Below are 26,798 nucleotides of genomic sequence, written 5' to 3'. Positions count from 1 at the left end.
CCGTCTCGCATCGTCAGTCTAGCGCGAACTTATTTACGGTCTGCGGTCGACTCGCGCGCCTACTAGGTGCATGGGAAAGCCCTCGAGGCGTCGAGGGGCGTCGGGGACCGAGGGGGCGGGAACCCGCTTCTCGCGTAACATATGGTGGGCATCAATTTTCCCTTTCCCTTATCGGCCTACGCAGCTGTACGATCAGGAACCGCAGCTGGAGACGCAGGCACGAAAACATACGTTTCAAAACTCGTTTATTTCGATCTCGAGCGAGCGAGAGAATATATGTCTTCAGGAAAAAAAAGCCTCTATGTACAAAGCCGTCTTAGACGGCGCGAGATCTCATAAAAAAGCTAATCGAGACTAACTCCACTAACAAGATGTCGGCCAGACCGCCGACGAACAACACAACTCGTCTCTCATTCGATTATAGTAGGTAGAGTCCCGATTGAGGTCGAGCATCGCGCCCGACATCGACATCGATATCGACATACATCGATCCCAGAACGCTTTCTTGCTCGTCGCGCCGCTGAGAAAGGGCTTGAGCGGATAGCTGATTTCGTTTCCCGTATACGAGAAGCCGAGATAGAGACAGATGAGGATCGTCATTCGGAGTTCTTCGACGTTGGCGATTCGTTCGGGCGTGCACGACTCTTTGGCGAGCACGTGCAAAAACACGAGACTCGATTCGGTGACGTACTCCTGCTCTTGCCAGCCGAGTTGGATCAGCGTCTGATCGACGCTTCGAATCCATCGTTCGATTTCGCGCGGTTCGACGCCGTCGCACGTCGACGCGCATCGACGGCAGACGTCGATCGCGTAGCGTCGTAGTAGATCGTTGATCGACGGAGAGGCGTGGTTCGTCGACGACTGTTTCTTCAGCGCCGCTTCTTTCGCTTTGCGTTTTCCCTGCGCCCAGCGCTTGATGCTGCCGACCGGCGCCTGTAGGCTCTTCGTCAGTTTCTTCACCGACATCTGTAGCCGGCGGCGAGTTCGCGTGTTCGTCTGTGTTGAAATCGTTGCTCCCATTCTTTCGTTGATAGGACACCGTGTAACGTCAACCGGTAGGCGAGATGTGATCGACTGACGTTGGGAGGGAAACGCGACTGCTTATATGCCCACTCGAGTCGAATTAGTGCCACAGTCTCCGCCCACTTATCCGGATTCCAGCTGGCTCCCACTCTCTAATGGATTGGCACAATGCGAGTCCCCGCCCTCTCGACACCTGCCTGCCCACAATCCGGATAGACGTCACCATAGATTGGGTGCTAACGAAGACTTATGAAGGCGCGACGCGGCGACCGAGAGACGAGACAAGCGAAAAAAAAGCCGGGAATCGCGAGCGCGGGCGGAATGGGGGAGCTTATGTGCACGCCCTTTCCATAGATCTCTTATAATAGCCTGCATGGTTCTCGTGATGTAAGCAAGTATGCATCCGCTCGCGAGTGTATGTTACGGATTCCACTCAGTAAACGGATGCAGCGATCGATTTCCTAATTGCTCTAAACCAGATGTTGACGAGCGCCAGATGCCCTACCCACCCCTGTCGATCGACTGTTCTCCTCTGTCACGAGAGAGGAAATTTCGTTTGCGAGGCCCCGTCTTGCATCCAATCTGTTTCCCTCGGTGCGGTCGAGAGGCGATGCCTCGTCTGCAACGAGCGCGACCGCAAGTCAACACGCTGGGCGGTCGACGACCGCATCGAGGTATTTTTTCCACTCCTACGCCCACGTTTTCGAACGACAACACCAACATCGACCTACCGCGATTCGAGCTAAAGAGGCGCTCGTTAGCGCTCGGTGAACGCCGAACGTCGAACGTCCCATTGTCGAAAGACTGTCTAAGCGTGCGAACGCACTCTCCCACCAGCCGGAACTCGGTAGACCGTTCGCACGATTTGCAACGTCTAGTCTTCGGGGTTTTCGCGACGAAAACAACAACAACTACGACGTGCACGCTCGTTTACGAAAATGGAATGCTCTTAGGAGATCGAAGTAGCTTCCGCGGACAAAAAGGCAAAGATCCCAATTGACCTTCGTCTTTCCGATGACGAAAGGCTAAGTCTTTTCGCTACCGCACGGCGGACGGGCGCCTGCAAAGGCTCCAATAAATCCGACCGATATTAGGCCAATAAATCTGGACTGTAAATCGGCTCAGTGGGGAGGCGCCGCCCCAGTCGCTTCCGGCCGATCGACGCGACCGGCGCGCGCGCGCGCGCAGACGCCAGACGAATCACGCGGGCTTCCCTAACTATGGACATCGATATTCCTTTGCACCGACTTCTCCACCTAGCCAACGTCGTCTATCTACTTCTACTCGGTTAATTAGGCTTGCGGGGTGTCTCGCGATCGTGTGGGACGTCGTCTTTGTAGGTTTTCGCTACTTGCTAATGCCGAGAAAGTGGACGGGAATCGCTCGCAACATGGTCATGTGTCTCGGCGTCGCCTGTTTCGTTTTAGCCTACATTTCTTACGTCACCGATACGAGGACCCAATCCGGATTCGCCATTTTGTGGTCGATGACATTTTTTCACGCTGCCCACGGCCTCCTCATCGGACCCCTAAACGATTTGGCTAAAAATAGGGGAGGTACGGTTGGGAACGCGGCGGAGGGGGGCCCTTTTGCGGTCACGCGGTCGAATCTCACCGTTCGCGTCTAGATTGGACGGTCAGCGCCATATCGATCGGTCTCGCCGTCTTGAGCCTCGTCGCCTAGGAGGCGCAAGGTCCAATCGCATTAGAAGACGCCTTTCGAATCGAATCAGGCGTCGATTAATTGTTTTTCTTACTTTCTAATGCATATGTGCTGTCAGTCACACCGCGCGCGCCGTCTAGTCTCTTCCGTTCTAGCCGGGAACAGATGTACTCACGTGAGGACAAAACACGAAACCGCTCGTCTAGAACTATACATAGCATGAAATTGAATACGCGGCGAATGAAGTCTTACGTAATGGAAAAAAGCGGGATAAAAAACCAGACTAAATTGTCTGTTGCATGGGCGAGACGGCAATGTAGCTCAAGTGCCCCGTATCGTCTATGAACCACGTGTTCCTCGTCGTCGCACCGACAACGACTAAACATATCGTCGCGCCGCCGACGATCTTCTGGCTAGCGTCGAGCGGCACGGGCTCATCTTCCGACTCATTCAATAGACACAGGAAAGTAAATGTTGTCAAGTCGGGTAATTTTTCCCGTATCTAATAAAGAACCCGGAGATGGCGGTCTGTCCACGGAATGAGAAGGCGTGACTCACCTGCGCTTGGACGTCCTTGTCTTCGGCTAAAGATCCGACGGTCGTTTCCGGGTAACGCAGCTTCAAAACCTGCGTCTTGTCTTCGCTAAGCAAACGCAATTGAAAAGTGCCTACAATACGAGGAAAGGAAGCTAGGTGGTGGGGAACTCCTAGAGAGCGGAGGAGGGGGGTACGAACCGGAATAGGCATCCTGATGATGAGAGGACATAGGTAAAGGAGCACGAGTCGCACGACCCACACGTGACGACGTCGTCCCGCTGTTAGTACCAGTCTGACCGAGAGGAAGTGCAAGTGGAAGTTCATTGGGACGAAGAGACGAGTCTCTAACCTTCTCAACCTTCTCCTCCACGACCTCCTCCTCCGCGGACGTAGCCGTTTCCGTGGGCTCCGTCGACGTCGCAATCACGCGACCCTTCTTCGACATACCCAGTTCCATGTCGTGTAACTTCGACGAGACACTGAACTTCAAATATCCTTCGACGACAGAAGAACCCCCATCAGTTGCCGTAGCAAACGACTCCGACCCATCCGTTCCCGTCCTCGTAACAGAAGTGCGAGGAGCGGAGACGAATTCCTGACTGACGTCCGCCGACTGCTGATGCATGAGAGCGACGCCCGATTTGTCGTCGACGCCGCGCGAATTCGGTCGCGCTCGCGATCGCGATCGCGTGTAGTGTTTGCCACTGCTCGGCATTTCGTGACTGCTCGTGTGACGATGACGCGTGCTGGAGTTTGTGCGCGGACGCGTCGTCGTTCGTTCGCCGTTTTTCAGCACGAGCTGACGCGAATATTGCTGAATTTCTTTGCACTCTTCCATCGACATGGAGAGTCCGCCTGCTGACTTGAATGCGGAGCTCTGCACCGACGATCCGGCGGTGTGAGTCGCCTGTTCCTTCGCAACGAATTGCGATCTCAATTCGTCGGACGAATTCTGATGCTGAGGCGGCGACAGGGGCGAATTTTTCAGATAGTCTTCCCGCGTTTCCGCCGCTTGCTTCGGCGTCGCTGACGTCATCGACGACGATGATAACGACGACGGGACTTCTCGTATGGGAAAAAGGGAATGATTCACCGGCGTCGACGCCAAACTGACGTCAGGATAGGGCAAAGAGAACTCATCCGTTGGCGGTTCCCTAACGAGCCCGTCGTAGCAATCCGGATCGATGATCATGCGGTCTTGCTCGTCGTTCCACGCGGGACTGGCGTTCAGAAACGCGCCGTGTTTCAATAATTCATCGGCCGATGGACGTCGAGTGGCTTCGCTGAAAACGCTTCCGAAAAGCGAGCGTATGCGTTCCGAGCATCCCGCGGGCAAATCGGGTCCATTAGGCCGATTTCCGACCTTGATTATAAAGACAATGATCCATATCTAATTCGACATTTTTGCGTGCGTGATCTCACCACGAAGAGAAGCGTGCCCAAGTGCCTTTGCTCGTAATAGGGCATTCGGCCCGTGATAAGCATCAACAATACACAAGCGGCGCTCCAGCAATCGCGATTGGCAAAATAGCGTTCGCCACGAGCCGCCTAGGGCAATGCAAATAAACGTAAATAAAAGGCACTTAGAGAAGGAGGGGACTTGCCTCAGGTGGCATGTAATTCTCTGTGCCTGGAGGATACGATCGTTCGACGTCGAGATCGACGTCTTCGAGACGAATTGCCAGACCGAAGTCGGCTATTTTGACGTGATACGCTTCGTCGAAGACGAGAACGTTGTCAGCTGGGGAAAAGGGGAAACGAATACGTAAATAAATAAATAAATAAATAAATAGGATATGTGATCCGTTGGGATTACGTTTGATGTCTCGATGGATGACGTTGCAAATGGTGTGAATGTAATTGAGGCCTTGGAGAACTTGTTTGAACAGGTGAAGCGCCACGTTCTCCGGAATGGGCCCTTGGGCAGTGACCAGCTGGGAAAGGTCTCCACCTAAACATCAAATATTTGCTACAATGAGTCTTTGGTCGATAGTCAAGACAATTAATCTATAGTTCCAGTGGCTTACTCATGGCATATTCTTGAAACATGTAAACTTTGTTGTCATACTGCGTTGCTCCGTAGAGTCGCATGACGTTGGGATGCTGAGCCTCGCGCAAAACGTCAAGTTCCACTTGATTTAGAGAGTCAGGAGAGAAGAGTTTTTTCAGTGCAATCAGAGTGGCTTTGTCTGTGTAGAAATATAAGAAAAGATGGTAAAGATTGTATCTATGTGCCTTTGTCTATGGCCAGAGTGACTTCGGAAAACGCTCCGTGGCCCAGACGAACGCCAGTGTTCGTAAAATCGTCGTCGGGGAGATAGAGATTCTCTTCACCTCTAGGAGTCAGGTAAACCTAAACAAATCAATAAAGCAACGCGAAAGAATCACTTATGTGCCATACAGAGTTCAAGTTGGATAATACGACGTAGTCAACGAACCCGCTTCCTTCGTCCTTCTCCTCTTCATCCTCGAGCAACTCAACGACCCCGCCGCCGCAGCCGCCGTACTCGACGCTTTCTCCCTCACTCGACATCGAATGGTCCTGTAATTTCGACGGTGGCCACGTGCAGAGTGCATTCGAACCTTTCATGGCGGCGACGGCGGCGAGCGACGGCAGACTCTCCGCGATGACGGAAACGTCCACTTTCCACGCGCCGCGTCGAATCGCCTTTTTCGCCTCGCCGCACTTAAACACGTGACAAATCACCATCCGACATAGTCGAGCGTGTTCAAAAAGTGCGCCGCAGAAACGTTGACAATCGACGCACGCTCGACGACGACGCCGAGGCAACTTCGCGCAGTCGTCGATATAGTGAACGAAAATTTTGCTCGTTTCTCGACACAACTCGTGCGCGCATCGAAGCCACGCGACGTGACCCAATCGATGTCGACATCGAAACGCCTCTTCGAGGACTTCAGTAGGGGGTGGAAGGGATTTTCTGCAGGAGAAGTCCCCCCCAAGGAAAAACGCAACGTGAGGGGATTTTCCTCGAGTCCCTTCAATCCCTTACCTATGCTCACTACCAGTTGACATGCCAAGGCGTCAAGGCTTCTCCTTGCTCAATAACGAGTTCCTGTGACATACAATTACATACGCATGAATGTCACAAAAAACCGCGAAAACTTATCCGGGGGGCAAGACAGTCCGGGGAAGCGAGGACAGAAAAAACTGCAGGTGTGTGAGAGGTGTGTACAGACCTGGTATTGGGAGTGCATGCGAGTCGAGTCAACTGACTGGGTGCGTGACGGACAATACTAAAGGGGTCTCGGCGCTCTCGCGCATATATATTAATATATGGAAAGGGGACTTGGTTGCGTCATTCGCGGGGGTGGTCCATTTCTTGTATTACGACGAATATTCGGCTCGTAGGCGTTGCGTCTTGTTCGTCTCACCTTGGGAGCGACGATAGTTGGCTCTGCTCCCTCGCGTCGGCTTCGATTCGAAACGCCGCGACGCAAATTGGATCGCGACTGTCGCGACTGTCGCGTCGGGGGAACCGGGGACGTTTTTTCGCTTCGAAAAGAAGCAGAGACGATAGGCGGTTGCAATAGCTATTCGGGGAGTCTACGGATTGCTCGATCGACGGCGAAGGAAGCCTTCTACGTCATCTCGTTCTTCCAAAACGGCCTCACGTGCGCATACGGGCTTTCGCTTCGTTAAACATGCAGCACGAAAAATCGTTCTTTACCACGTAAATCCCATTCGTTTGTGAGTACCTCCGCGCGCTCTTGGAAGACAATAGCTCGGCATCTGTACTCCCGTTCCATCCATGACTTGATAACTCGGTTTCAAGCCGCCAATGCTATCAAACGTCGGACCACGCCCACCTCCAGGACCCGCTTTCTCGGCGGCGACGAGCGGATAGACGTTATTGCCGCGCGACTTGGCCTCGCCGATCACCGTTTCAGCGTAGCGCTGGAACTCCTCCTCCTCTTGGCGAACCTGACTCGAAGCTTTCTTGTAGAACTCGAGATCGGCTTCCTTTTGCTTTGTCTCCTTATCCTTTCGCAGATTCTAATAAATGGCTCTTATGAATTAAGAATGACTTTGCTACGGCATATTTATTACCGCTTGGTCTCGACGGAATTCCGTCAGTTTTGCGGCTTCCTCTTTTTGCCTTTGCATCTTCGCTTCGAGGCCGTCTTTGAACTATAAGAATAAGTATTTGTATATATATATATATATCTACACGTGTAGACCTCGTCTAATTAAATTAAATTTAAAATCAGTACGCGTGTGCTATGACGTATATTTTTATATGTACACCTACTTTCAGATCCGTCTCCACTTGTTGTCTTAGAAACTGCACGTTCTCGTCCTCCTCTTCTTTCTTTGCTCTTTCTCTCTCGCTCATCTACACGTCAGACACTTTATGTGGGCGGCTTGTGGGGAATCTCAGTTCGTACCATTTGTGCGCGATGCTCTAATATTGAATTCTGCTGCTCGAGAAATCTCTCCGCTTTGGCCTTTTCCCTGGCTTCTCGCTTTCTCTCTTCCTCTTCGACGGCTTTAGCGATTCGTTTGTCGTCGTCACAAGTTTTCTAAAGTCACAATGGCTCACAATTTAAATCTACATCAAAGTACACGAAGTACCTCTTCGATTTGCGTTGCTAGGAGACCAACCATGCGTTCTTGATGATCCTGAAATTGCTTGAACAATTCGCGTTCCCTTTCCCTTTTCATTTTCGTCATTCTCTAATTAAAATACGAGAATCCAATCAAAATCTCTAAATTGAATAAATCCCACTCGTTTGGCTTGGGCAAATTCTCGTATTTCATCTTCGTGCCTTTCGATCTCCCTCTCCTGAGCCATCTCCCTTTCTTTTTTGTCCTTGATCGTTTCGACCAGAGCCTCGCACAATTCCACTTTATTCTAGAACAAAGGATGAGCGTCGTTTTTATATAAGCATGGCATCTACCTTTCGTCTCTTCTCTTCCTTCTCCTTTTTCTCTTCAAGAAATTTCAAAAAATCCTTTTTAATCTCCTCTCCTTCCTTCATATCTTCCTTCTTCGCTTCCTCTTCCTCTTCCAGTCTTTTCTGGAATCTAAAAACACCCAATTTGACGTCATAGTTCTCTTCCCTTATTTGCTCTTCTCACTGTTTCCTTTGAAAACCAGACACAACTAGTTGAGCTTCTTTTCTCTGCTTTGCCTTCTCCTGCTCCTCCAACAAACCCAATTCGTAATCCTAAATACGCTACTATATTATTTCGTGATGAAAATTCTGATTGTTTTGCCTCTTTTGCTTTTTCCACATAATATTGATCTCTATCCTTTAGCATTTCCCTTTTACGTTTCTTGTATTCCACTTGCGCGTCCCGTTCCTTCATTACTTCCGAAAGAAGAAGTGCACCCTAAAAAATCATCATTATTATTAATACTATTATTTTAATTGGCTTACGTGGAATCCCTTCACTCTGTCTGTTTGATAGGACTGCAGTGTTTTTGCACGTTCGATTGCCTCCTTTCTCTTTTGAGCCTGGTACTTCGCTTCTTCGATGTCGATTTTCTTTCTCTCCTCTTCCTCTTTTTCGTCTCGAATTTTCTTCGCCTGAAGTTTTTTCTGTCTCTGGCCCTATCGAGAAACTCTCAGACTACGCTTTTCGATGTCGTTTCGATCGGACTTCGATTGTGTTTTCCCAGTTTTTCACGACGTTTTGCGATGTTACGTGAAGATTTGCTCTTTTGTCCAATTCGCGTCTCTTCGCTTCTTCTTCGCGTTGTTTTCGAGTCAGACTCGCTTTGATTCGTCCCCATTCGTTTGCCGTTAGCACGGCAACCTGCGAAATCGTCGCGAATCGGCACCGAAACGAGAGCGATAAACAAACCTGACGCGAATCGACTTTTCCGCTCGTTTTCGTTTGACCAAGAGTCGCCTCTATACATAAAACGTATCGCTATGCCTTTCTATTTACGTCGTATCTTGAAACTTGCCTTTAGAGGCTCCTTTTCGTCGGCCGTACTTCACTGTTTCGGTTGACATGGTTATGCTAGCGCACGCGACAAATCAGCTTCCGTCATATAGCGCCTATAGCGTTATTTCATTGCAACTCATTTTTTATCGTGAGCACGCCTAAACTAAACTGAACTGTCCTTTTGTACAGTGGACGAATCCGTTATTACTATTACTAACCACTGCTCTGATTTCTGTCCCCTCCGTCTCGTTGCCCTTCGATGTCGTCGACCACTTTCTGAGCGGCCAACGGAATTTGAGTACCTCAAAACAACAAACGCCTCATTTTATGTAGTTACTCGCGGAATTTATCAACCTGGTCCAAAGATACTAGAAACCCCAGACTCGTAGAGAAAGTCGTAGTCCTGCGGAGGTATCACTCCACCGCAAACAACGAGAATATCACTAAGATCTGACGTAGAAACAACGAACAGACTATGGCATGTATCCCTTACGGTTTCCCCAGCTTTCGAAGAGCCTCTATCAATTCCGGAACCAAGGTCTTGTGCCCTGCAGCCAGCGTACTGACGCCAACTACGTGCACGTCCGAGTGAACGGCCTGCTGAGCCACTTCAGACGGAGTCTATCATTATTGTCTCATTTAATCTAAAATACTTTATTTTTATTTTACGTGCCTGGAACAATGGTCCAACTTCGACGTCGAATCCCAAGTCGGCGAATCCCGTAGCGATCACTTTCGATCCTCGATCGTGACCGTCTTGGCCCATTTTGGCAACGAGAAGTCGCGGCGCTCGACCCTCGCTTTCTCTGAATTCCTAGCCAAGGAAGAAATCGTACCCTAGACTATAGAAATTCGCTCCTGTTCTACTTGGACTCTTTTCAGTGTCTTCTCTATTTCGCCTTGTTCGCCGTACTCGTTTTTGTATGCTCCGCTGACCAGACGCGTCGTCGCCGCGTGCCTGCCAAAAACCTAAAAGATTTGACTTCCTACGCTTGGCTCTTGCAGCTCCTCTTGCGCTCTCACCTCCTCCATTGCGTCAGATATTTCTCCAACTGTACAACGAGCCAGAGCAGCCTAGAGAATTCAAAATCCTACTGAATCTAGTGAGTGGAAGTGCGGGTTGATAGAACCTCGACTGAAAGTTCAAGCAAGTTTCCGTTTCCCGTCCTGGCAGAGTCAGTAATTCGCTTCAACACGTCCTTAGCCTAAGAGTGCATAAGTACGTTAGGCATTGCCTGCCTTCCATCTACTATTACCTTTGCTTCGTCGCGTTTTGCTCTCAATGCTTTCAACTTCGAGATCTATTAGTACAATTACTTAGCAATAACGCTAACAATGATATCGGTACTTGTTCGGTCCGAACTTTCGTGTTATCAATCGTCAATACGTCAACTCTCTCCTCCTGATCCAACTTGTACTTATTAACCCCAACAATAACCTCTAAAGATCGGCCACGCCCAATTGAATAACGGCTCCCTTGACTACAATGTATACCACCTTGTCCTGAATCGATCCTTGCTTGTTTCTTAGCGGCGCATTCCTCTATTCGACGCTTGGGCTCGCCGGCTGAAACGGCCACGGCCATCCCACCAAACTCAGACTCAATCTTTTAAAAAAATTAATAAAAGTATTTTACTTTTAATTACACCGGTCTATCACCTCCTCTATTATCGCTCGCGCTTTCTCGTATAATTCATTCGTAAGACTCTCCATCATGTACGAGCCGCCCCACGGATCGACGACCTTTGGTATGCCTGTCTCCTCTTGGAGAATGATCTGCGTGTTGCGCGCTATTCGCGCGCTCTTGACCGTCGGCAGACCGAGCGCCTCATCGAACGAATTCGTATGCAACGACTGGGTGCCGCCAAATACGGCAGCCATGGCCTCGACTGCAGTTCGAATGACATTATTATACGGATCCTAAAAATACGTTGTCGTTATTGAAAATGAATCTGTTATTATTGTTTCTTTGCCTGTTCAGTGAGAGACCATCCTGATGTTTGGCAATGGGCTCTCAATAGAAGAGATTTGGGATTTTTTGGGTTGAATTTTTCCTTGATGAGATGAGCCCAAAGTCGACGTCCGGCACGAAGTTTGGCAATTTCCTTTACCAAAGACAAGTACTTGACTGACTGAATTCAGCGAAATTCTATATAGCTAATCTACCATGTAAAAATTCATTCCAATTCCCCAGAAAAAGGAGAGACGAGGCGCAAATTCGTCAATCGTAAGCCCAGCATTCAATCCTAAGATGAAGACTTACAAAAGGACTCAAGAAAAAGAGACTATAACAATTGGACCGGTTTGGCAATATTGCAATCCATCTGCAATAGTATAAGCCATTTCCAAGTCGGCTGTGGCACCGGCTTCTTGCATATGATAACCGGATATTGATATTGAATTAAATTTCGGCATGTTCTGATATTAATTAAACAACGTTTGCTTCATGTTCCATTTTTTAAAAATATTATTACCTTTGATATGTATTTAAATATGTCAGCGATTATTCTCATGGACGGTTCGGGCGGGTAAATGTACGTGTTGCGAACCATGAATTCCTTTAGTATGTCATTCTGAATCGTTCCGGATAAATCGTCGAGTTTTGCTCCCTTCAAATGAGTGTTTCTCACTCGAGGACTAATCGGAGAATGAAAGCGGATACCTGCTCGAGTCCTGCTCCTATATACATGGCCAATACTGGCAACACTGCCCCGTTCATTGTCATGGAAACAGACATTTTCTTTAGAGGAATTCCACTGAATAAAACCTACGTTTGGAAGTGAAGTCCTTTACCCTTTTTTCTCTATTGGGGCCTAACCTCCATGTCTTCAATAGAGTCGATCGCCACGCCTGCCATGCCAACGTCCCCATGGACACGAGGATTATCTGAGTCATATCTAAGGGAAAAGTTTCTGTTTGGAAATTGCAGCTGCCCAAGTGCTCCTACCCTCTGTGCGTCGGCAAATCAAAAGCAACGCTGAGACCCTGTTGACCTGCCGCAATGTTTTCCCTGTAGAATCGATTGCTCTCTTCGACCGTGCTAAAACCCGCATACTTAGAAGAAAAACAAAAGAAATGATTACATACGTTCATATATGGAGATCCCTAAATATCTGACTTTTCATTTACCTGTCTTATTGTCCACGGTCTCTGCGTGTACATTGTCGTGTAGGGTCCTCTAGTGTATGGATATTTGCCTGAGAGTTCGCTTTCGAGTTCTTTCGTGTCTTGTTCGGTGTAAACCGGTTTGACGGTGATGCCCTTCGAGAGAACGCTGCAATGAAAGACACCGAGTGTTTCGTTTGCGCACTTCGGGCGTATTCCACAGGAGTCTGGGAATGGGATCGGTGCCCTTGAGTTGTTTCTTGGCGAGTTCTCGCCATTCTGGGCTTAGCGGGACGCCACTCGCTCGCCGAATGCCCAACACAGAAACCTAGCACAAATTAATTGCTCCCAGTGGCTCGCGTAGGGCCTGTGGCACCTGAACGGCTCGAAAAGAACGTTTCGCTAGTACGTAGGCCATGGTGCGACTCGCTGCGAGTGCCTGCGACTCGATGCGTAGGTAGGCTAATAAATGGGCGTCGAACGCCAGAGGAGGAGAGCTCACAAAGTCGAACAGCGCGCTCAGTCGAACGCTACGTCAAAGCCAACGAAATCGCAGCAGAATGCATCGTCATTTGCAGCCTTTGCAATAATCGCAATCGTTCTCGTCGCTGCATTCGTCTTGGCAACGTACGGAAAACGAGAGAGCAACGACGAAGCAACTCGTAACGCTCCAGAGGTCCTCAAGGACAGGGACATCGAATCCGAAGCCGATCTCCTGGACGACAACGAATTGGAAGAAAAATTCGCCTCCGTAATGAAAGACATCGACAAAAAACTCCTCCCAAGCGAACCATACGAAGACTTCATAAGCGAACCCGACGATTTTAATAATGAGAAAGATGAGGCCCCGCCTTCTTCATTCCCAAGTGGGAGTCAAGACAATTCCGGTTTGACGTCACAAGCGCCAGAATTGAAGAGAATCAATTGGTGGCCTGACGTGGAGAGAAAACTGACCCAAGTGCCGCACGAACGTCTGCACGTCAATCCCGACGTCTATGTGCTACCGAACCTCCTCTCAAACGCCGAGTGCTACGAATTGATTAAATTGTACGAGGAGATGAGCAAGGGAAGGCGAGAGCATCCGGATTGGTGTTTCCGAGATCAGGACTGGTTAGAGACGGAGCTTCGTAAGGGCAACGTCGATACGAGACAAATCCAGTATTCCAATAGTCAAGAAGGAGACGTTTGCGTCTCGGTAAGAAATTGGGTATGCCTGATTAAAATAACGAACTATTTTTCTCTAAGGGTCGTTACTTTGGAGACGTGCTCGAGAATAAGAGAAAGTTGCGCTACAGTTCGACGGTTCTCGTACCGCGCGGCGAGAACTCGCTCATCGATCGGATAGAGGAAAAATTGCAGGAACGTCTCGGGCTTCCATTGGTCACGTCGTATCACGCGCAGCTGATAAAATATCGAGGAAACGAAGAGGTGAGAACCGAAGCTATACTAGACGGTGTAGCTAGTCCGGTTTAGTATCGACCACACACCGATTGCCATGACGATCATAACGACAGATTGGGGACTGTCATCATTTATCTCAATAACGTTAAGGAGGTTCGAGACTTTTTTATTTCATAAGTACTGTATTCACCGTGATTGGCTTTAGGGAGGTCATACTGAATTTACGCGTCTTCGTAACGTATCTGTCCAGCCCAAGCGGGGTCTCGGGCTTCTGTGGAACAGTCTCGATAAACGAGGCGCGTGCAACAGAAAAACTCAACACGCGTGTATGAGTAGAAAATTCGAAACTCTTCCAGACAATTAGACTTTGTTCTCGCGTGCAGCTGGTGTTCTCAAAGACGGGGTTAAATATATTTTTCAGCGCTGGTTTCATCAGGATCAGATGGTTCCATCATACGACTCGGTACGGTATACAGTCAAGGGAATTTATCTATTATTGTTCAATTTAGGAAGTCATATTGTGCGACAACAGTCGAAGTTGTCGAGAATACATCTATTCAGCAAACACTCGAACGGCCACTGAGGTATCATTTCCCCCATGCTCTTTTTTTCTTAGTAGTGATTTTTCAATTGAAGAAAATGACCAAAGCCGAGCAACGCGTATCGCAAAAGAATCTTCGCGAGGCACTAACTTTGTACCAACAGGCAATAGAAATTCAGGTAGTCAATAAATGAAGAATTCATTATCGTTCAACTCACTTCTGAGTGGAAGCCTAATCACAGCATGAGCCTCATTTACGGAGCCGACGTATTGACTCGAATGGGAAGAAAACCAGAAGCTCTTCACTGGTTCAAAAGGTAGACGAATAGTATATTAATTAATTAATTAATCCTAGAGTGAGAGCTCCTTTCCCCCCAGAGCGCTCAAGCTTCATCCCAAGCACGTCGACTCGAATTTCATTGCTGCCACTATATTGCAAGACGAAGGCAAGCTACCTCAGGCAGCTGAATTATTAAGGTAGAGAGACGTCTTCAAACGAGTGGGGGACTAACATATTTCTAATCCTCCTAGGACTGTCGTGGAAGAGGCTCCTAAAGACGGCGACGCCTTTTTCAATCTAGGCATCATGCTTGCAGAGATGGAACAGTACGAGGAATCGGTACGAGAAATTGACGTCAGATTGACAGATTTCCTCATCGTTTGTTTTCTAGGCGATAATGCTTCGAAGGGTCACAGAATTGAAGCCGGACGATGCAGAGGCTCACGGCGAATTGGGATCAGTACTCTCCGATTTGGGCAGGGAGGCAGAGGCCGAAGAATACTACAAAAAAGCCAAGGAAATTATGAGAAAAACGAAGAGAAGGCGACAATAAATTTTAACTGTCTTTCTACTGTTTCTTACGTCATAACTTTCACTCTGAACATGTCGTTTACTTAACAACACACACTTTACCGCCCGGTAGGTCAAAAGAAGATCCACAATTGCGTATGTTTGGTGGATCGAATCCATCCAGCATTAGTTTCGAAACGGCATCGTGACTTGATGTCAAATACTTTAGTAGTCTTGTTTCCGTCGTCCAATCATGTGCAGTGCTACCAGCCAGTAGTTTCTGCTCTGTAGTGATATCTCGATGGTACTCAAACCTATTCGCTTCGTTTAGTCCGAACCCGTATAAGTCCACGTTGTAACATAGATGTAGGGAAAATACAATTGTCGACAGGCCGGCGGTTATTGCATGCCTCTTCGCCTTGCTAGGACATTGCTTTCTTATAAAATTCGCCAGGCGGTCCGCTTTCTCGCGAAATACCCCGTTCAATGTAAGCGTTTTCAGATTATACTTCTTCCAACAGTCCACAAAAAATTGATTAGTGCGAAGAGAATGAGGCCCCTTGTTCATTGCGAGAACGTATCTCTGATCTTTGTTCAGTTGAGGACACCCATTTTCGAGAGCAGAATTACCAAAAATCATGACGTCACCGTGCCGCCTACCCACATGTTTCCCAAAAAGACTCGAATTTTGAAAGTGAGACAGAGGCGGATTGATGCGCATTACGATGTCGTGTTCGTCGATTTCCTTGCCGAAGTCATAGTGGAGTACATTTCCGGAAGATCCGACAACAGCGCAACGATTGTGCCGGTAGTTCAGCAGGGATCCTTTTCTGAAATCGCTTCTGTTAGCTATCCGCGCTTCGAAGACCCCATTTTTGTCTTTTTTGAACATGTGTTGGCATTGGAAGAGGGGCTGGGCACTGTCGCAACCACCCAGTTCCCAGAGCGATTCTGGTTCTGGTAATGCTAGGAAGGGACGTTGTTGTTTCAACGAGAAACGTGGCGCGCACGGCTTATTGGCGACGAATTGAACGCCGACGTACGTCGAAAAAAAGAGAAGAGCGCAAAGCGAAAGCGCGAGTCCCAGTCCAACACGCCGCATATCCAGAGCACAGTATTGGATTATTTATTTAAATACGATTAGGCGTTGGAGCATGTAGAATGGAAAGAAGCCCTTGGCCCCGTGGGACGTGAATCGCCCCATCGATGACAGTCTCAGCCATCGAGGGGGCAACGAAAAGAATCATGGCAATCTAGATAGAAAACGCCTGAATTCACGAGATGGGGACCCCACTTCTCGTCTTGCTTCCTTCGTGCCGTACTTGTCGATCAGATGAGCCGCTTTTAGAGTCAGCAATCTCGCCTGATCTATGTGGATACGCGACTACGTTATCTCGGCCTGTAGTACCCCCTCAAAAGCGTCCCAGATGAGACGAAGGGGATAAACGACGTGCACCTGAGTGACTCACTTACGGTATCATATACTTTGGTAGTCTCGTTTCTGTCAGCCAATCATGTCGAGATGGAGTCAGAAGATTCGTCGAGAGAGCGGGGCAGATATATGAATCGTCTCGTGGCGATGAGTCATTAATTATTTGCAAATGAAGATAGGAAATCTGAAATTTTAAAATTGATCCTAATTACTGTATGGGCGTGATCCTCTAAAATGGTGGTGGGCATCTCTTTCGGGGCCCCTTTCGTTGCAGGACCCAAGCGGACCTTTCGCTGCGGTAGTACGTTGCTTTCTTGAGCTCTTCAGGTCCAAACGCGTTCGTCAAAGTTTTCTCTGGCGGCGCGTGGTCCGCTGATCCCTTCGATCGGCTCCTGTACGTGCTCTTCTGCCGAGTTTTCCCCTCGAATCGCATCTTCGTCGCTAGACGGAATCTCCACGCCGGAAAGAAAAAAAAACAGAGCGATTGTTATACGGGCACTGAAGTCAGATTCGAATGCTAAAGTAAAAACGATCCGATAAAGCCAAGGAAAACGAATCCGCTATTGTACGTCACCGTAAAGGCCTACGATGCCACGCGGCTCGCTCTCAAATATTTTTGGGCTAAAGCGTTCGAACCTCCACGCGGTGTAGCCTGGATTACGCCAATACAAACGCAGGACTACAAGGTACGTACACGGATAGATCGAACAAATAATTTCTCTTGTTTTCTAGGTGCTTTTCTTCGCCAGTCAAAAGAAACAGCGTGGGCGAGACGAAGAAGCTTCAAGAAACATTATCGGAGCACGTGTAGAGATTATTGCATGCTTACATGTTTGTGGACGCACGTTTGCAATGCACTGTAATATCCGTTTCTCACCGCAAAATAAATTCGCGTGCCCGCGCATCCGGGGTCTCTATAACCATAGTATAATCAGGGATACTAGATAATATAGTATAATAGTATAATATAGTATAATCCTAGAGCCCCAGAGCGCTCAAGCCACTATATTGCAAGACGAAGGCAAGCTACCTCTGGCTCAGGCAGCTGAATTATTAAGGTAGAAAGACGTTTTCGAACGAGTGGGAGCTAACATATTTTAATCCTCTTAGGACTGTCGTGGAAGAGGCTCCTAAAGACGGCGACGCCTTTTTCAATCTAGGCATCATGCTTGCAGAGATGGAACAGTACGAGGAATCGGTACGAGAAATTGACGTCCGATTGACAGATTTCCTCATCGTTTGCTTGCCAGGCGAAAATGCTTCGAAGGGTCACAGAATTGAAGCCGGACGATGCAGAGGCTCACGGCGAATTGGGATCAGTACTCGCCGACTTGGGCAGGGAGGCAGAGGCCGAAGAATGCTACAAAAAGGCCAAGGAAATTATGAGAAAAACGAAGAGAAGGCGACAATAAAATTTTAACTGTCTTTCTACTGTTTCTTACGTCATAACTTTCACTTCTGAAACATGTCGTCTACTTAACAACACAGACTTTAGCGCCTGGTAGGTCAAAAGATGCTCCACGATTGCGTACGTTTGGTGGATCAAATCCATCCAGCATTAGTTTCGAAACGGCATCGCGATTTGACGTCAAATACTTCAGCAGTCTCGTTTCCGTCGGCCAATCGTGTCGAGACGGACGAGCCAGAAACTGCTCTCGAGTGACATTTCGGTGGTACTCAAACTGATTCGCTTCGTTTAGTCCAAACCCGTATAAGTCCACGTTGTGACATAGATGTAGGGTGAATACAATTGCCGTCAGACCGGACGTTATTGAATGCCTCATCGCGTTGCTAGGACATTGCTTTCTCACAAACGCCGCCAGCCGTTCCGCTTTTTGGCGAAATACTCCGTTCAATGTGAACGTTTTCAGGTTATACTTCTTCCAACAGTCTTCGTAAAATTGAAAATAAATTTTGTTTTTGAATAGAGTGTCGGACGACTGCGTTGTGAGAATGTATCTCTGATCTTTCTTTAGTTGAGGACACCCAGGTCGAAGTGCACTAGCGCCAAAAATTATGACATCACCGTGCCGCCTACCCACATATTTCCCAAAATGACTCGAATCTTGAAATTGAGACAGTGGCGGATTGACGCGTATTACGATGTTGTGTTCGTCGATTTCCTTGCCTAAGTCATAATGGAGTACGTTCCCGGAAGATCCGACAACAGCGCAACGATCGTGCCGAAGGTCAAGTAGGGATCCTTCTCTAAAATCGTTCTTCGTAGCCATCCGCAGCGGTTCGAGGAATTTAGCGTTGTCTTTGAGCTCGCGTTTGCATTGTAGGAGGGGATAATCAGTGTCGCAGCCCCCCAGTTCCCAGAGCGATTCTGGCGGCAATTCTCGCGTTTCGAAAGGCGACAGAAACGCGTTTTTGGTTGGGAGTGGCCGGAGTTCTCGCGTCAAGAAAGGCGAGGGACGCCTTGATACGAGAGGCGCTTTTTTGATTGGAACGGCGTCGAATTGAACGCAGACGTATATTACTGAGACAGCGCAAGCTGAAATTGCGATTCCCATTCCGACTCTGATCACTCGAGCATCCATCACACCGGCCATCACACCATCCATTTTTATATCTACGCACTGCCTAGTACCTACACGTTTGTGGGCGTCACGTCACGTGGAACTCGTACACCTACGCCTTTGGACCATCTATTGTTTATTGTTCTCGCTCAGTAGAAAATTGGATTAGTAAGCTATGCAACAGAATAGCCTTTCTTCCTTCGCCGCGATTTTCTCGATCGCGGAACTAGAGCTTGCTTGAAACGTACTTCTTCAATTCCATTTTCGCAACCGACGCCAGGTGAACGGCGTCGGGACCGTCGGCAATTCGCAGCGATCGCGCGTGCGCGTGGAAAGCGGGAAGAAGGGTATCCTGGCAAACGCCCTTGGCCCCGTGGACCTGAATCGCCCGATCAATGACAGTCTCAGCCATCGAGGGGGCAACGACTTTGATCATGGCAATTTAGATGAAAAAAAGTTTGGAGACGGAATTGCACGCGATGCGGACTCCACTTCTCGTCTTGCTTCCTTCGTGCCGTACTTGTCGATCAGATGAGCCGCTTTTAGAGTCAGCAATCTGGCCTGATCTATAGCGATACGCGACTGGGCTATCTCGGCTTGAAGTACCCCCTGAGAAAAGCGTCCCTGATGAGACGCAAGAGATAATCGACGTGTACATGACTCACTTGCATTGCTAGAGGCTTTCCGAAGGCGACGCGACTGACAGCTCTCTCGCAGGTCAATTCTAGCGCTCTTTCGGCCATGCCGATCAATTGCATGCAGTGGTGAATTCGTCCTGGACCCAGTCGTCCCTGCGCTATCTCGAAGCCCCTTCTCCTAAACGAAAATACGAGATGGGTTAATTTTTATATGAATGTCTATGCCTACCTAGAATCATATTGCTTGCAGGAACGCGGACATTTTCAAAGTGAATTTCAAAGTGACCGTGAGGAGAATCTATATATAACTCCCCATAAGATGTTGCTGTTTTTTTTTTTAAATGAAGCGCTTACCGTCGTAACCGAATACTTTCAACGGTCTGATCTTTTTAACGCCGGGCGTATCCATGGGAACGAGAATCATCAAATGACGCCAATATCTGAAAATAGATTAAGAAATATTCAGCCTGTCATTCTGAATCGTTCCGGATAAATCGTCGAGTTTTGCTCCCTTCAAATGAGCGTTTCTCACTTGAGGACTGATCGGAGAATGAAAGCGGATACCTGCTCGAGTCCTGCTCCTATATACATGGCCAATATACTGGCAACACCGCCCCGTTCATTGGAAACAGACATTTTCTTTAGAGGATTCCACTGAATAAAGCCTACGTTTGGAAGTGAAGCCACTACCCTCTATTGGCCTAACCTCCATGTCTTCAATAGAGTCAATCGCCACGCCGGCCATGCCAACGTCCCCATGGACACGAGGATTATCTGAGTCATATCTAAGGAAAAGTTTCTGTTTGGAAATTGCAGCTGCCCAAGTGCTCCTACCCTCTGTGCGTCGGCAAATCGAAAGCAACGCTGAGACCCTGTTGACCTGCCGCAATGTTTTCCCTGTAGAATCGATTGATCTCTTCGACCGTGCTAAAACCCGCATACTTAGAAGAAAAACAAATGATTACATACGTTCATATATGGAGATCCCTAAATATCTGACTTTTCATTTACCTGTCTTATTGTCCACGGTCTCTGCGTGTACATTGTCGTATAGGGTCCTCTAGTGTATGGATATTTGCCTGAGAGTTCGCTTTCGAGTTCTTTCGTGTCTTGTTCGGTGTAAACCGGTTTGACAGTGATGCCCTTCGAGAGAACGCTGTAATGAAAGACACCGAGTGCGCTCAAGCTTCATCCCAAGCACGTCGACTCAAATTTCATTGCTGCCACTATATTGCAAGACGAAGGAAAGCTACCTCCGGCAGCTGAATTATTAAAGTAGAAAAGACGTCTTAGAACGAGTGGGGGCTAACATATATTTTAATTAATCCTCTTAGGACTGTCGTGGAAGAGGCTCCTAAAGACGGTGACGCCTTTTTCAATCTAGGCATCATGCTTGCAGAGATGGAGCAGTACGAGGAATCGGTACGAGAAATTATGAGAAAAACGAAGGGAAGGCGACAATAAATTTTCTCTCTCTTTCTACTGTTTCTTACGTCATAACTTTCACTTCTGAAACATGTCGTCATTTACTTAACAACACAGTCTTCAACATCTGGTAGGTCAAAAGATGCTCCACGATTGCGTACGTTTGGTGGATCAAATCCATCCAGCATTACTTTCAAAACGGCATCGCGATTTGACGTCAAATACTTCAGCAGTCGCGTTTCTGTCACCCAATCATGTGCAGTACTACCAGCCAGAAACTTCTCTTGAGTTATATCTCGATGGTACTCAAACCTATTCGCTTCGTTTAGTCCGAACCCGTATAAGTCCACGTTGTGACATAGATGTAGGGAAAATACAATTGCCGACAGGCCGGAAGTTATTGAATGCCTCTTCGCCTTGCTAGGACATTGCTTTCTTATAAAATTTGCCAGACGGTCCGCTTTCTCGCGAAATACCACGTTGAATGTAAGCGTTTTCAGATTAAACTTCTTCCAACAGTCCACATAAATTCGATTAGTGCGAAGAGGACGCCCACTGTTCATTGCGAGAACGTATCTCTGATCTTTCTTCAGTTGAGGACACCCACGTTCGAGTCCAGAAATCCCCAAAAGTACCCTGTCGCCAACCCACATGTTTCCCAAAAAGACTCGAATTTTGAAAGTGAGACAGAGGCGGATTGATGCGCATTACGATGTCGTGTTTGTCGATTTCCTTGCCGAAGTCATAGTGGAGTATATTTCCAGAAGATCCGACAACAGCGCAACGATTGTGCCGATGGTTCAGTAGGGATCCTTTTCTGAAATCGCTTCTGTTAGCTATCCGCGCTTCGAAGACCCCATTTTTGTCCTTTTTGAACATGTGTTGGCATTGGAAGAGGGGCTGGGCACTGTCGCAACCACCCAGTTCCCAGAGCGATTCTGGTTCTGGCTCCGAGTCTGGTTCTGGTTCTGGCTCCGAGCCTGGTTCTGGTTCTGGCTCCGAGCCTGGTTCTGGTTCTGGCCCCGAGTCTGGTTTTGCTAATAGCAGCGGATGTCGTTTCAGCGAGAAACACGCCTTTTCGGAGGCGATCGCGACGAATTGAACGCCGACGTACGTCGAAAAAATAAGAGCGCAAAGCGAAAGCGCGAGTCCCAGTCCCAGTCCCAGTCCGACACGCGGCATACTGTATCAAAGAAGACGTTCCTCCCGTAGCGATACACGGAGGGGAGAGAGGCTGGGAACGAGACTAACGTGCTAGGCGAGGATCCCGTACTGTACGTTGGATCAGAGCATAAATAAATATTTATTTATAGCTCTGCGTTGGATCATACAGTAGATATTGGATTATTTATATAAATACGATTAGGCTTTGGAACGTACAGGCAATCGCGCGCGTGAGCATAGAATGCGGAAAGAAGGCTAACGCCCTTGGTCCGGTGGGCCCCTGAATCGTCCCATCGATGACAGTCTCAGCCATCGAGGGAGCAACGAAAAGAATCATGGCAATCTAGATAGAAAATACCTGAATTTACGAGATGCGGACTCCACTTCTCGTCTTGCTTCCTTCGTGCCGTACTTGTCGATCAGATGAGCCGCTTTTAGAGTCAGCAATCTGGCCTGATCTATATGGATACGCGACTACGTTATCTCGGCCTGTATGTACCCCCTCAAAAGCGTCCCAGGCCAGATGAGACGAAGGGGATAAACGACGTGCACCTGACTCACTTACGGCATCATTTGACGTCAAATACTTTGGTAGTCTCGTTTCTGTCAGCCAATCATGTCGAGATGGAGTCAGAAGATTCGTCGACAGTTGGGCGAAGAGAGAGCGGGGCAGATGAATCGTCTCGTGGCAATGAGTCATTTGCAAATGGAGATGGGAAATCTAACATTGAGTGACGCGAGGAAGCCTATGAAATTTTAAAATTGATCTTAATTACTGTATGGGCGTGATCCTATAAGGTGACGTCTGACGATACAAATGGTGGTGGGGCATCTCTTTCGGGGGCCCCTTTCGTTGCAGGACCCAAGCGGACCTTTCGCTGCGGTAGTACGTTGCTTTCTTGAGCTCTTCGGGTCCAAACGCGTTCGTCAAAGTTGTCTCTGGCGGCGCGTGGTCCGCTAGTTCCTTCGATCGGCTCCTGTGCGCTCTTAGAATCGCATCTTCGTCACTCGGTTAGAGTGCTCTTCGTCGCTAGATGGAATCTCCACGCCGGAAAGAAAAAAAACAAGGAGGAGCGATTGTTATACGGGCACTGAAGCGTCAGACCGATAGAGTCGATCAAAGCATAGTTTAATTAAAGTAAAAACTATAACCTTAATTAATTGGAGCCGATGTCACTGTATGCTCGACGACGTGTTCGGCGTGTGTTACTCCCTCTCTCGATCGATCTCTTCGGAGAACTCGATCATCATTGTAGACGACACCGACGGGTTCAAATTTCATCTGAATTACTAACAACACAGACTTTAGCGCTTGGTAGGTCGAAAATTTATTAAATGAAGCTCTTACCGTCGTAACTGAATACTTTCAACGGTCTGATCTTTTTAACGCCGGGCGTATCCATGGGAACGAGAATCATCGAAAGAAGCTCCACGATTGCGTACGTTTGGTGGATCAAATCCATCTAGCATTAGTTTCGAAACGGCATCGCGATTTGACGTCAAATACTTCAGCAGTCGCGTTTCTGTCACCCAATCATGTGCAGTACGACGAGCCAGAAACTGCTCTAGAGTGGCATCTCGATGGTACTCAAACCTATTCGCTTCGTTTAGTCCGAACCCGTATAAGTCCACGTTGTAACATAGATGTAGGGAAAATACAATTGCCGACAGGCCGGAGCTAGGTTATTATATACCTCTTCGCCTTGGTATAGGACATTGCTTAAAAGGCGACAATAAATTTTACCTCTCTTTCTACTGTTTCTTACGTCATAACTTTCACTTCTGAAACATGTCGTTTACTTAACAACACAGACTTTAGCACCTGGTAGGTCAAAAGATGCTCCACGATTGCGTACGTTTGGTGGATCAAATCCATCCAGCATTAGTTTCGAAACGGCATCGCGATTTGACGTCAAATACTTCAGCAGTCTTGTTTCTGTCACCCAATCATGTCCAGTAGTACCAGCCAGAAACTGCTCTCCAGTGACATTTCGGTGGTACTCAAACCTATTCGCTTCGTTTAGTCCGAACCCGTATAAGTCCACGTTGCGACATAGATGTAGGGTGAATGCAATTGCCGACAGGCCGGCGGTTATTGAATGCCCTGTCGCGTTGCTAGGACACTGGTTTCTCGCAAACGTCGCCAGCTGTTCCGCTTTTCGGCGAAATACGCCGTTCAACGAAAACGTTTTCAGATTATACTTCTTCCAACAGTCCACAAAAAATCGATAAAACGATTTGTATTTGGATAGGGCGTTGAACGGCTTGGACATTGCAAGAATGTATCTCTGATCTTTCTTCAGCTGAGGACAACCATTTCGGATTGCAGAAGCGCCAAAAATTATGACGTCGCCGTGCCGCCTACCGACGTATTTTCCAAAAAGATTCGAATCTTGAAATTGCGACTGTGGCGGATTGATGCGTATTACGATGTCGTGTTCGTCGATTTCCTGGCCTAAGTCGTAGTGGAGTAAATTTCCGGAAGATCCGACAACAGCACAACGATCGTGCCGATGATTGAGTAGGGATCCTTCTCTGAAGTCGCTCTTCTTAGCCATCCGCAGTGGTTCGAGGAATTTAGTGGCTTCTGTGAACGTGAGTTTGCATTCCAGAAGGGGACGGGTATTTTCACAACCCCCCAGGTCCCAGAGCGACTCTGGCCGGAATTCTCGCATCGTAAAAAGCGAAAGATGCCGCCGTTTTGATACGAGAGGCGCCTTTAGGGTAGGAAGGACGACGAAATGAGCGCAGACGCACATTATACAGACAGCGCAAAGCGAAATTGCGACTCCCAGTCCGACTCCAACCACTCGCCGGCGGACATGACATGGTATATATGCCACCACGGTCATATGATGCGGTTCGTCGAGGGTACTTGTGAACGACGAACAAAGAGATAAGTGACGCCGGGGCAGGGAAGAATATAATATTAATAATTAATTAGGTTGAACGCCGTTGATATCTGTTTCTAATTCACTTACAACACAGGGTATAAGGTATCTAATAAGAAGCGCGTTGGTGGGGGTCAAAGAAATGAGAGCGAAGATTCGTTGACAGTTGGACAAAGAGAGAGCACGTTAGATCATGATGACGGCGAAAGCTAGTGCTTCGAAGGGTCACAGAATTGAGAAGACGACAATAAATTTTAGCTCTCTTTTACCGTTTCTTACAACTTTCACTTCTGAAACATGTCGTCTACTTAACAACACAGACTTTAGCGCCTGGTAGGTCGAAAGGTGCTCCATGACCGCGTACGTTTGGTGGATCAAATCCGTCCAACATTAGTTTCGAAACGGCATCGCGATTTGACGTCAAATACTTCAGCAGTCGCGTTTCTGTCACCCAATCATGTCCAGTAGTACCAGCCAGAAACTGCTCTAGAGTGACATTTCGATGGTACTCAAACCTATTCGCTTCGTTTAGTCCGAACCCGTATAAGTCCACGTTGTGACATAGATGTAGGGTGAATGCAATTGCCGACAGGCCGGCGGTTATTGAATGCCCTGTCGCATTGCTAGGACATTGCTTTCTCACAAAATTCGCCAGCAGTTCCGCTTTTCGGCGAAATACGCTGTTCAATGTGAACGTTTTCAGGTTATACTTCTTCCAACAGTCTTTGTAAAATTGAAAATAAATTTTGTTTTTGAATAGAGAGTTGGACGACTGCGTTGTGAGAATGTATCTCTGACCTTTCTTTAGTTGAGGACACCCAGGTCGAAGTGCACTAGCGCCAAAAATTATGACATCACCGTGCCGCCTACCCACATATTTCCCAAAATGACTCGAATCTTGAAATTGAGACAGTGGCGGATTGATGCGTATTACGATGTCGTGTTCGTCGATTTCCTTGCCTAAGTCATAATGGAGTACGTTCCCGGAAGATCCGACAACAGCGCAACGATCGTGCCGACGTTCGAGTAGGGACCCTTTTCTGAAATCGTTCTTCGTGGCCATCCGCAGCGGTTCGAGGAATTTAGCGTTGTCTCTGAACTCGCGTTTGCATTGTAGGAGGGGATAATCAGTGTCGCAGCCCCCCAGTTCCCAGAGCGATTCTGGCGGCAATTCTCGCGTTTGGAAAGGCGACAGAGACGCGTTTTTGGTTAGTACCCGCTCTGGCCGGAGTTCTTGCGTCAGGAAAGGCGACGGACGATGCTGTTTTGATGCGAGGGGCGCCTTTTTGATTGGAACGGCGTCGAATTGAACGCAGACGTATATTATTGAGACAGCGCAAGCTGAAATTGCGATTCCCATTCCGACTCTGATCACTCGAGCATGCATGACACCTAGCCTCCGGAGTGGGGCGCTAACGCGCTTCACTACGGGAGAGCCTGGCTTGCGAGGCTACATGACACCTACAATTTGTAGCCTCGCGTTGCCTCGCGTGAGCTCCTCGCAGGAGTGAGGCGCTAACGCGCGCTTCACTACGGGGAGAGCTGGCACGCGAGGGCGCCCGCGAGGGCTGGCCACTAGCCTCGGAGTCCCAGACCCTCTCTCGCGTGCTTTAGGGTGGGCGTGCCGGGCGCGAGAGAGGGTCTGGGCACTCTTCTCATGTAGGCCTGTTCCTTTGATCTTAATTGACCAATCAGAGAACGAGCACCCGATTCGGGTGCCCTATCAGCGGCGAGTCCAAAAACGAATTAC

General features: G+C 48.3%; 9 protein-coding genes and 2 long non-coding RNA genes across 17 annotated transcripts; 3 read left to right on the top strand and 8 right to left on the bottom strand.

The window, feature by feature from the left end:
- Positions 1 to 228: 228 nt before the first annotated feature.
- Positions 229 to 2,887, bottom strand: LOC136194730 (cyclin-dependent kinase 5 activator 1-like). The gene is made up of 3 exons (XM_065983954.1): positions 2,780 to 2,887; positions 2,638 to 2,702; positions 229 to 2,551 (listed from the first exon to the last, which is right to left on the bottom strand). The coding sequence occupies exon 3, from the start codon at positions 1,018 to 1,020 to the stop codon at positions 364 to 366; it is 657 nt and encodes a 218-aa protein (XP_065840026.1). The 5' UTR covers positions 1,021 to 2,551; positions 2,638 to 2,702; positions 2,780 to 2,887; the 3' UTR covers positions 229 to 363.
- LOC136194732 (uncharacterized) lies at positions 1,686 to 6,179 on the top strand. The gene is made up of 3 exons (XM_065983956.1): positions 1,686 to 2,310; positions 2,364 to 2,579; positions 2,651 to 6,179. Exons 1-3 carry the CDS (start codon positions 2,244 to 2,246, stop codon positions 2,704 to 2,706), a joined length of 339 nt encoding a protein of 112 aa, XP_065840028.1. The 5' UTR covers positions 1,686 to 2,243; the 3' UTR covers positions 2,707 to 6,179.
- LOC136194723 (uncharacterized) lies at positions 2,887 to 6,815 on the bottom strand. 3 transcript variants are annotated; one of them, XM_065983943.1, is made up of 12 exons: positions 6,616 to 6,814; positions 6,234 to 6,296; positions 5,624 to 6,161; positions 5,458 to 5,575; positions 5,250 to 5,411; positions 5,039 to 5,173; positions 4,827 to 4,963; positions 4,645 to 4,770; positions 3,572 to 4,585; positions 3,421 to 3,514; positions 3,244 to 3,353; positions 2,887 to 3,187 (listed from the first exon to the last, which is right to left on the bottom strand). In XM_065983943.1, exons 2-12 carry the CDS (start codon positions 6,254 to 6,256, stop codon positions 2,969 to 2,971), a joined length of 2,676 nt encoding a protein of 891 aa, XP_065840015.1. In that variant the 5' UTR covers positions 6,257 to 6,296; positions 6,616 to 6,814; the 3' UTR covers positions 2,887 to 2,968. The 3 variants fall into 3 exon arrangements, with proteins under 3 accessions (XP_065840015.1, XP_065840013.1, XP_065840014.1); XM_065983941.1 differs by having other exon boundaries at positions 3,421 to 4,585; positions 6,616 to 6,815; XM_065983942.1 differs by lacking the exon at positions 6,616 to 6,814 and adding an exon at positions 6,421 to 6,583 and having other exon boundaries at positions 3,421 to 4,585.
- A 47-nt stretch (positions 6,816 to 6,862) lies between these two features.
- On the bottom strand, positions 6,863 to 9,298 carry LOC136194727 (cilia- and flagella- associated protein 210-like). The gene is made up of 13 exons (XM_065983946.1): positions 9,159 to 9,298; positions 9,053 to 9,102; positions 8,849 to 9,004; positions 8,626 to 8,799; positions 8,462 to 8,578; positions 8,324 to 8,412; positions 8,143 to 8,269; positions 7,971 to 8,096; positions 7,817 to 7,918; positions 7,630 to 7,764; positions 7,494 to 7,577; positions 7,292 to 7,372; positions 6,863 to 7,237 (listed from the first exon to the last, which is right to left on the bottom strand). The coding sequence occupies exons 1-13, from the start codon at positions 9,205 to 9,207 to the stop codon at positions 6,908 to 6,910; spliced, it is 1,620 nt and encodes a 539-aa protein (XP_065840018.1). The 5' UTR covers positions 9,208 to 9,298; the 3' UTR covers positions 6,863 to 6,907.
- Positions 9,237 to 12,670, bottom strand: LOC136194724 (methylmalonyl-CoA mutase, mitochondrial-like). Its single transcript, XM_065983944.1, has 21 exons — positions 12,621 to 12,670; positions 12,450 to 12,572; positions 12,269 to 12,400; positions 12,087 to 12,193; positions 11,958 to 12,036; positions 11,802 to 11,906; positions 11,614 to 11,748; positions 11,440 to 11,557; positions 11,306 to 11,385; positions 11,113 to 11,244; positions 10,799 to 11,059; positions 10,637 to 10,745; positions 10,488 to 10,579; positions 10,396 to 10,440; positions 10,270 to 10,344; positions 10,163 to 10,213; positions 10,007 to 10,108; positions 9,813 to 9,953; positions 9,633 to 9,760; positions 9,494 to 9,582; positions 9,237 to 9,441 (listed from the first exon to the last, which is right to left on the bottom strand). Exons 1-21 carry the CDS (start codon positions 12,660 to 12,662, stop codon positions 9,353 to 9,355), a joined length of 2,235 nt encoding a protein of 744 aa, XP_065840016.1. The 5' UTR covers positions 12,663 to 12,670; the 3' UTR covers positions 9,237 to 9,352.
- Positions 12,671 to 12,691: 21 nt separating this feature from the next.
- On the top strand, positions 12,692 to 15,135 carry LOC136194725 (uncharacterized). The gene is made up of 11 exons (XM_065983945.1): positions 12,692 to 13,439; positions 13,490 to 13,672; positions 13,718 to 13,798; positions 13,851 to 13,971; positions 14,029 to 14,108; positions 14,155 to 14,229; positions 14,282 to 14,365; positions 14,418 to 14,503; positions 14,565 to 14,663; positions 14,718 to 14,805; positions 14,858 to 15,135. The coding sequence occupies exons 1-11, from the start codon at positions 12,714 to 12,716 to the stop codon at positions 15,017 to 15,019; spliced, it is 1,785 nt and encodes a 594-aa protein (XP_065840017.1). The 5' UTR covers positions 12,692 to 12,713; the 3' UTR covers positions 15,020 to 15,135.
- On the bottom strand, positions 14,352 to 18,983 carry LOC136194728 (type 2 lactosamine alpha-2,3-sialyltransferase-like). 4 transcript variants are annotated; one of them, XM_065983951.1, is made up of 5 exons: positions 17,851 to 18,983; positions 17,238 to 17,768; positions 16,696 to 17,189; positions 16,450 to 16,592; positions 14,352 to 16,229 (listed from the first exon to the last, which is right to left on the bottom strand). In XM_065983951.1, the coding sequence occupies exon 1, from the start codon at positions 18,973 to 18,975 to the stop codon at positions 17,881 to 17,883; it is 1,095 nt and encodes a 364-aa protein (XP_065840023.1). In that variant the 5' UTR covers positions 18,976 to 18,983; the 3' UTR covers positions 14,352 to 16,229; positions 16,450 to 16,592; positions 16,696 to 17,189; positions 17,238 to 17,768; positions 17,851 to 17,880. The 4 variants fall into 4 exon arrangements, with proteins under 4 accessions (XP_065840023.1, XP_065840019.1, XP_065840022.1 ...); XM_065983950.1 differs by having other exon boundaries at positions 14,353 to 16,344; XM_065983948.1 differs by having other exon boundaries at positions 14,353 to 16,592; positions 17,238 to 17,322; positions 17,439 to 17,768.
- A 108-nt stretch (positions 18,984 to 19,091) lies between these two features.
- Positions 19,092 to 20,826, top strand: LOC136194735 (uncharacterized). Its single transcript, XR_010671700.1, has 3 exons — positions 19,092 to 19,767; positions 19,819 to 19,855; positions 19,916 to 20,826. It is a non-coding gene; the product is annotated as an uncharacterized lncRNA (long non-coding RNA).
- On the bottom strand, positions 19,376 to 21,518 carry LOC136194731 (probable methylmalonyl-CoA mutase, mitochondrial). Its single transcript, XM_065983955.1, has 8 exons — positions 20,580 to 21,518; positions 20,403 to 20,509; positions 20,275 to 20,353; positions 20,101 to 20,222; positions 19,923 to 20,008; positions 19,798 to 19,866; positions 19,596 to 19,746; positions 19,376 to 19,539 (listed from the first exon to the last, which is right to left on the bottom strand). The coding sequence occupies exons 1-7, from the start codon at positions 20,610 to 20,612 to the stop codon at positions 19,727 to 19,729; spliced, it is 516 nt and encodes a 171-aa protein (XP_065840027.1). The 5' UTR covers positions 20,613 to 21,518; the 3' UTR covers positions 19,376 to 19,539; positions 19,596 to 19,726.
- A 664-nt stretch (positions 21,519 to 22,182) lies between these two features.
- Positions 22,183 to 23,260, bottom strand: LOC136194733 (uncharacterized). The gene is made up of 3 exons (XR_010671699.1): positions 22,934 to 23,260; positions 22,723 to 22,878; positions 22,183 to 22,615 (listed from the first exon to the last, which is right to left on the bottom strand). It is a non-coding gene; the product is annotated as an uncharacterized lncRNA (long non-coding RNA).
- A 355-nt stretch (positions 23,261 to 23,615) lies between these two features.
- LOC136194729 (uncharacterized) lies at positions 23,616 to 25,352 on the bottom strand. 2 transcript variants are annotated; one of them, XM_065983953.1, is made up of 2 exons: positions 23,776 to 25,352; positions 23,616 to 23,717 (listed from the first exon to the last, which is right to left on the bottom strand). In XM_065983953.1, the coding sequence occupies exon 1, from the start codon at positions 25,007 to 25,009 to the stop codon at positions 23,954 to 23,956; it is 1,056 nt and encodes a 351-aa protein (XP_065840025.1). In that variant the 5' UTR covers positions 25,010 to 25,352; the 3' UTR covers positions 23,616 to 23,717; positions 23,776 to 23,953. The 2 variants fall into 2 exon arrangements, with proteins under 2 accessions (XP_065840025.1, XP_065840024.1); XM_065983952.1 differs by having other exon boundaries at positions 23,653 to 23,722.
- Between the last annotated feature and the right edge of the window lie 1,446 nt (positions 25,353 to 26,798).

This window comes from Oscarella lobularis, chromosome 13 (genome assembly GCF_947507565.1).
Source record: "Oscarella lobularis chromosome 13, ooOscLobu1.1, whole genome shotgun sequence".
Lineage (NCBI taxonomy): Eukaryota > Metazoa > Porifera > Homoscleromorpha > Homosclerophorida > Oscarellidae > Oscarella > Oscarella lobularis.
The sequence above is the reverse complement of the archived record's forward strand: the minus strand, read 5'-3'. Positions and strand labels throughout refer to the sequence as shown.

Bases quoted from the DNA above. Each gene is read 5' to 3' on its own strand.
- LOC136194730 (XM_065983954.1), bottom strand. From the start codon at position 1,020: ATGGGAGCAACGATTTCAACACAGACGAACACGCGAACTCGCCGCCGG.
- LOC136194728 (XM_065983947.1), bottom strand. From the start codon at position 18,975: ATGGATGGTGTGATGGCCGGTGTGATGGATGCTCGAGTGATCAGAGTC.
- LOC136194727 (XM_065983946.1), bottom strand. From the start codon at position 9,207: ATGTCAACCGAAACAGTGAAGTACGGCCGACGAAAAGGAGCCTCTAAA. The intron at 9,005-9,052 runs GTTTGTTTATCG...ACGATTTCGCAG, and splicing joins GAAAAGTCGATTCGCGTCAG to GTTGCCGTGCTAACGGCAAA. The intron at 7,919-7,970 runs GTGGGATTTATT...TATTTTAATTAG, and splicing joins AATTTGCCCAAGCCAAACGA to AGAATGACGAAAATGAAAAG.
- LOC136194731 (XM_065983955.1), bottom strand. From the start codon at position 20,612: ATGTACACGCAGAGACCGTGGACAATAAGACAG. The intron at 20,009-20,100 runs GTGAGAAACGCT...ATCTATTTTCAG, and splicing joins ATTCTCCGATCAGTCCTCAA to ATATTGGCGTCATTTGATGA. The intron at 19,747-19,797 runs GTAGGCATAGAC...ATTTTCGTTTAG, and splicing joins TGCAAGCAATATGATTCTAG to GAGAAGGGGCTTCGAGATAG.
- LOC136194732 (XM_065983956.1), top strand. From the start codon at position 2,244: ATGGACATCGATATTCCTTTGCACCGACTTCTCCACCTAGCCAACGTC. The intron at 2,311-2,363 runs GTTAATTAGGCT...TCGTCTTTGTAG, and splicing joins CGTCTATCTACTTCTACTCG to GTTTTCGCTACTTGCTAATG. The intron at 2,580-2,650 runs GTACGGTTGGGA...GTTCGCGTCTAG, and splicing joins TTTGGCTAAAAATAGGGGAG to ATTGGACGGTCAGCGCCATA.
- LOC136194724 (XM_065983944.1), bottom strand. From the start codon at position 12,662: ATGGCCTACGTACTAGCGAAACGTTCTTTTCGAGCCGTTCAG. The intron at 12,401-12,449 runs GTGCGCAAACGA...GTTCTCTCGAAG, and splicing joins TCCTGTGGAATACGCCCGAA to GGCATCACCGTCAAACCGGT. The intron at 9,442-9,493 runs GTTGATAAATTC...TGTTGTTTTGAG, and splicing joins TTCTAGTATCTTTGGACCAG to GTACTCAAATTCCGTTGGCC.
- LOC136194725 (XM_065983945.1), top strand. From the start codon at position 12,714: ATGGGCGTCGAACGCCAGAGGAGGAGAGCTCACAAAGTCGAACAGCGC. The intron at 14,109-14,154 runs GTACGGTATACA...TGTTCAATTTAG, and splicing joins TGGTTCCATCATACGACTCG to GAAGTCATATTGTGCGACAA. The intron at 14,806-14,857 runs GTACGAGAAATT...TTTGTTTTCTAG, and splicing joins TGGAACAGTACGAGGAATCG to GCGATAATGCTTCGAAGGGT.
- LOC136194723 (XM_065983941.1), bottom strand. From the start codon at position 6,256: ATGTCAACTGGTAGTGAGCATAG. The intron at 5,412-5,457 runs GCACATAGATAC...ATTTCTACACAG, and splicing joins CACTCTGGCCATAGACAAAG to ACAAAGCCACTCTGATTGCA. The intron at 3,188-3,243 runs GTGAGTCACGCC...GTTCTTTATTAG, and splicing joins ACAAGGACGTCCAAGCGCAG to ATACGGGAAAAATTACCCGA.
- LOC136194729 (XM_065983953.1), bottom strand. From the start codon at position 25,009: ATGACCGTGGTGGCATATATACCATGTCATGTCCGCCGGCGAGTGGTT.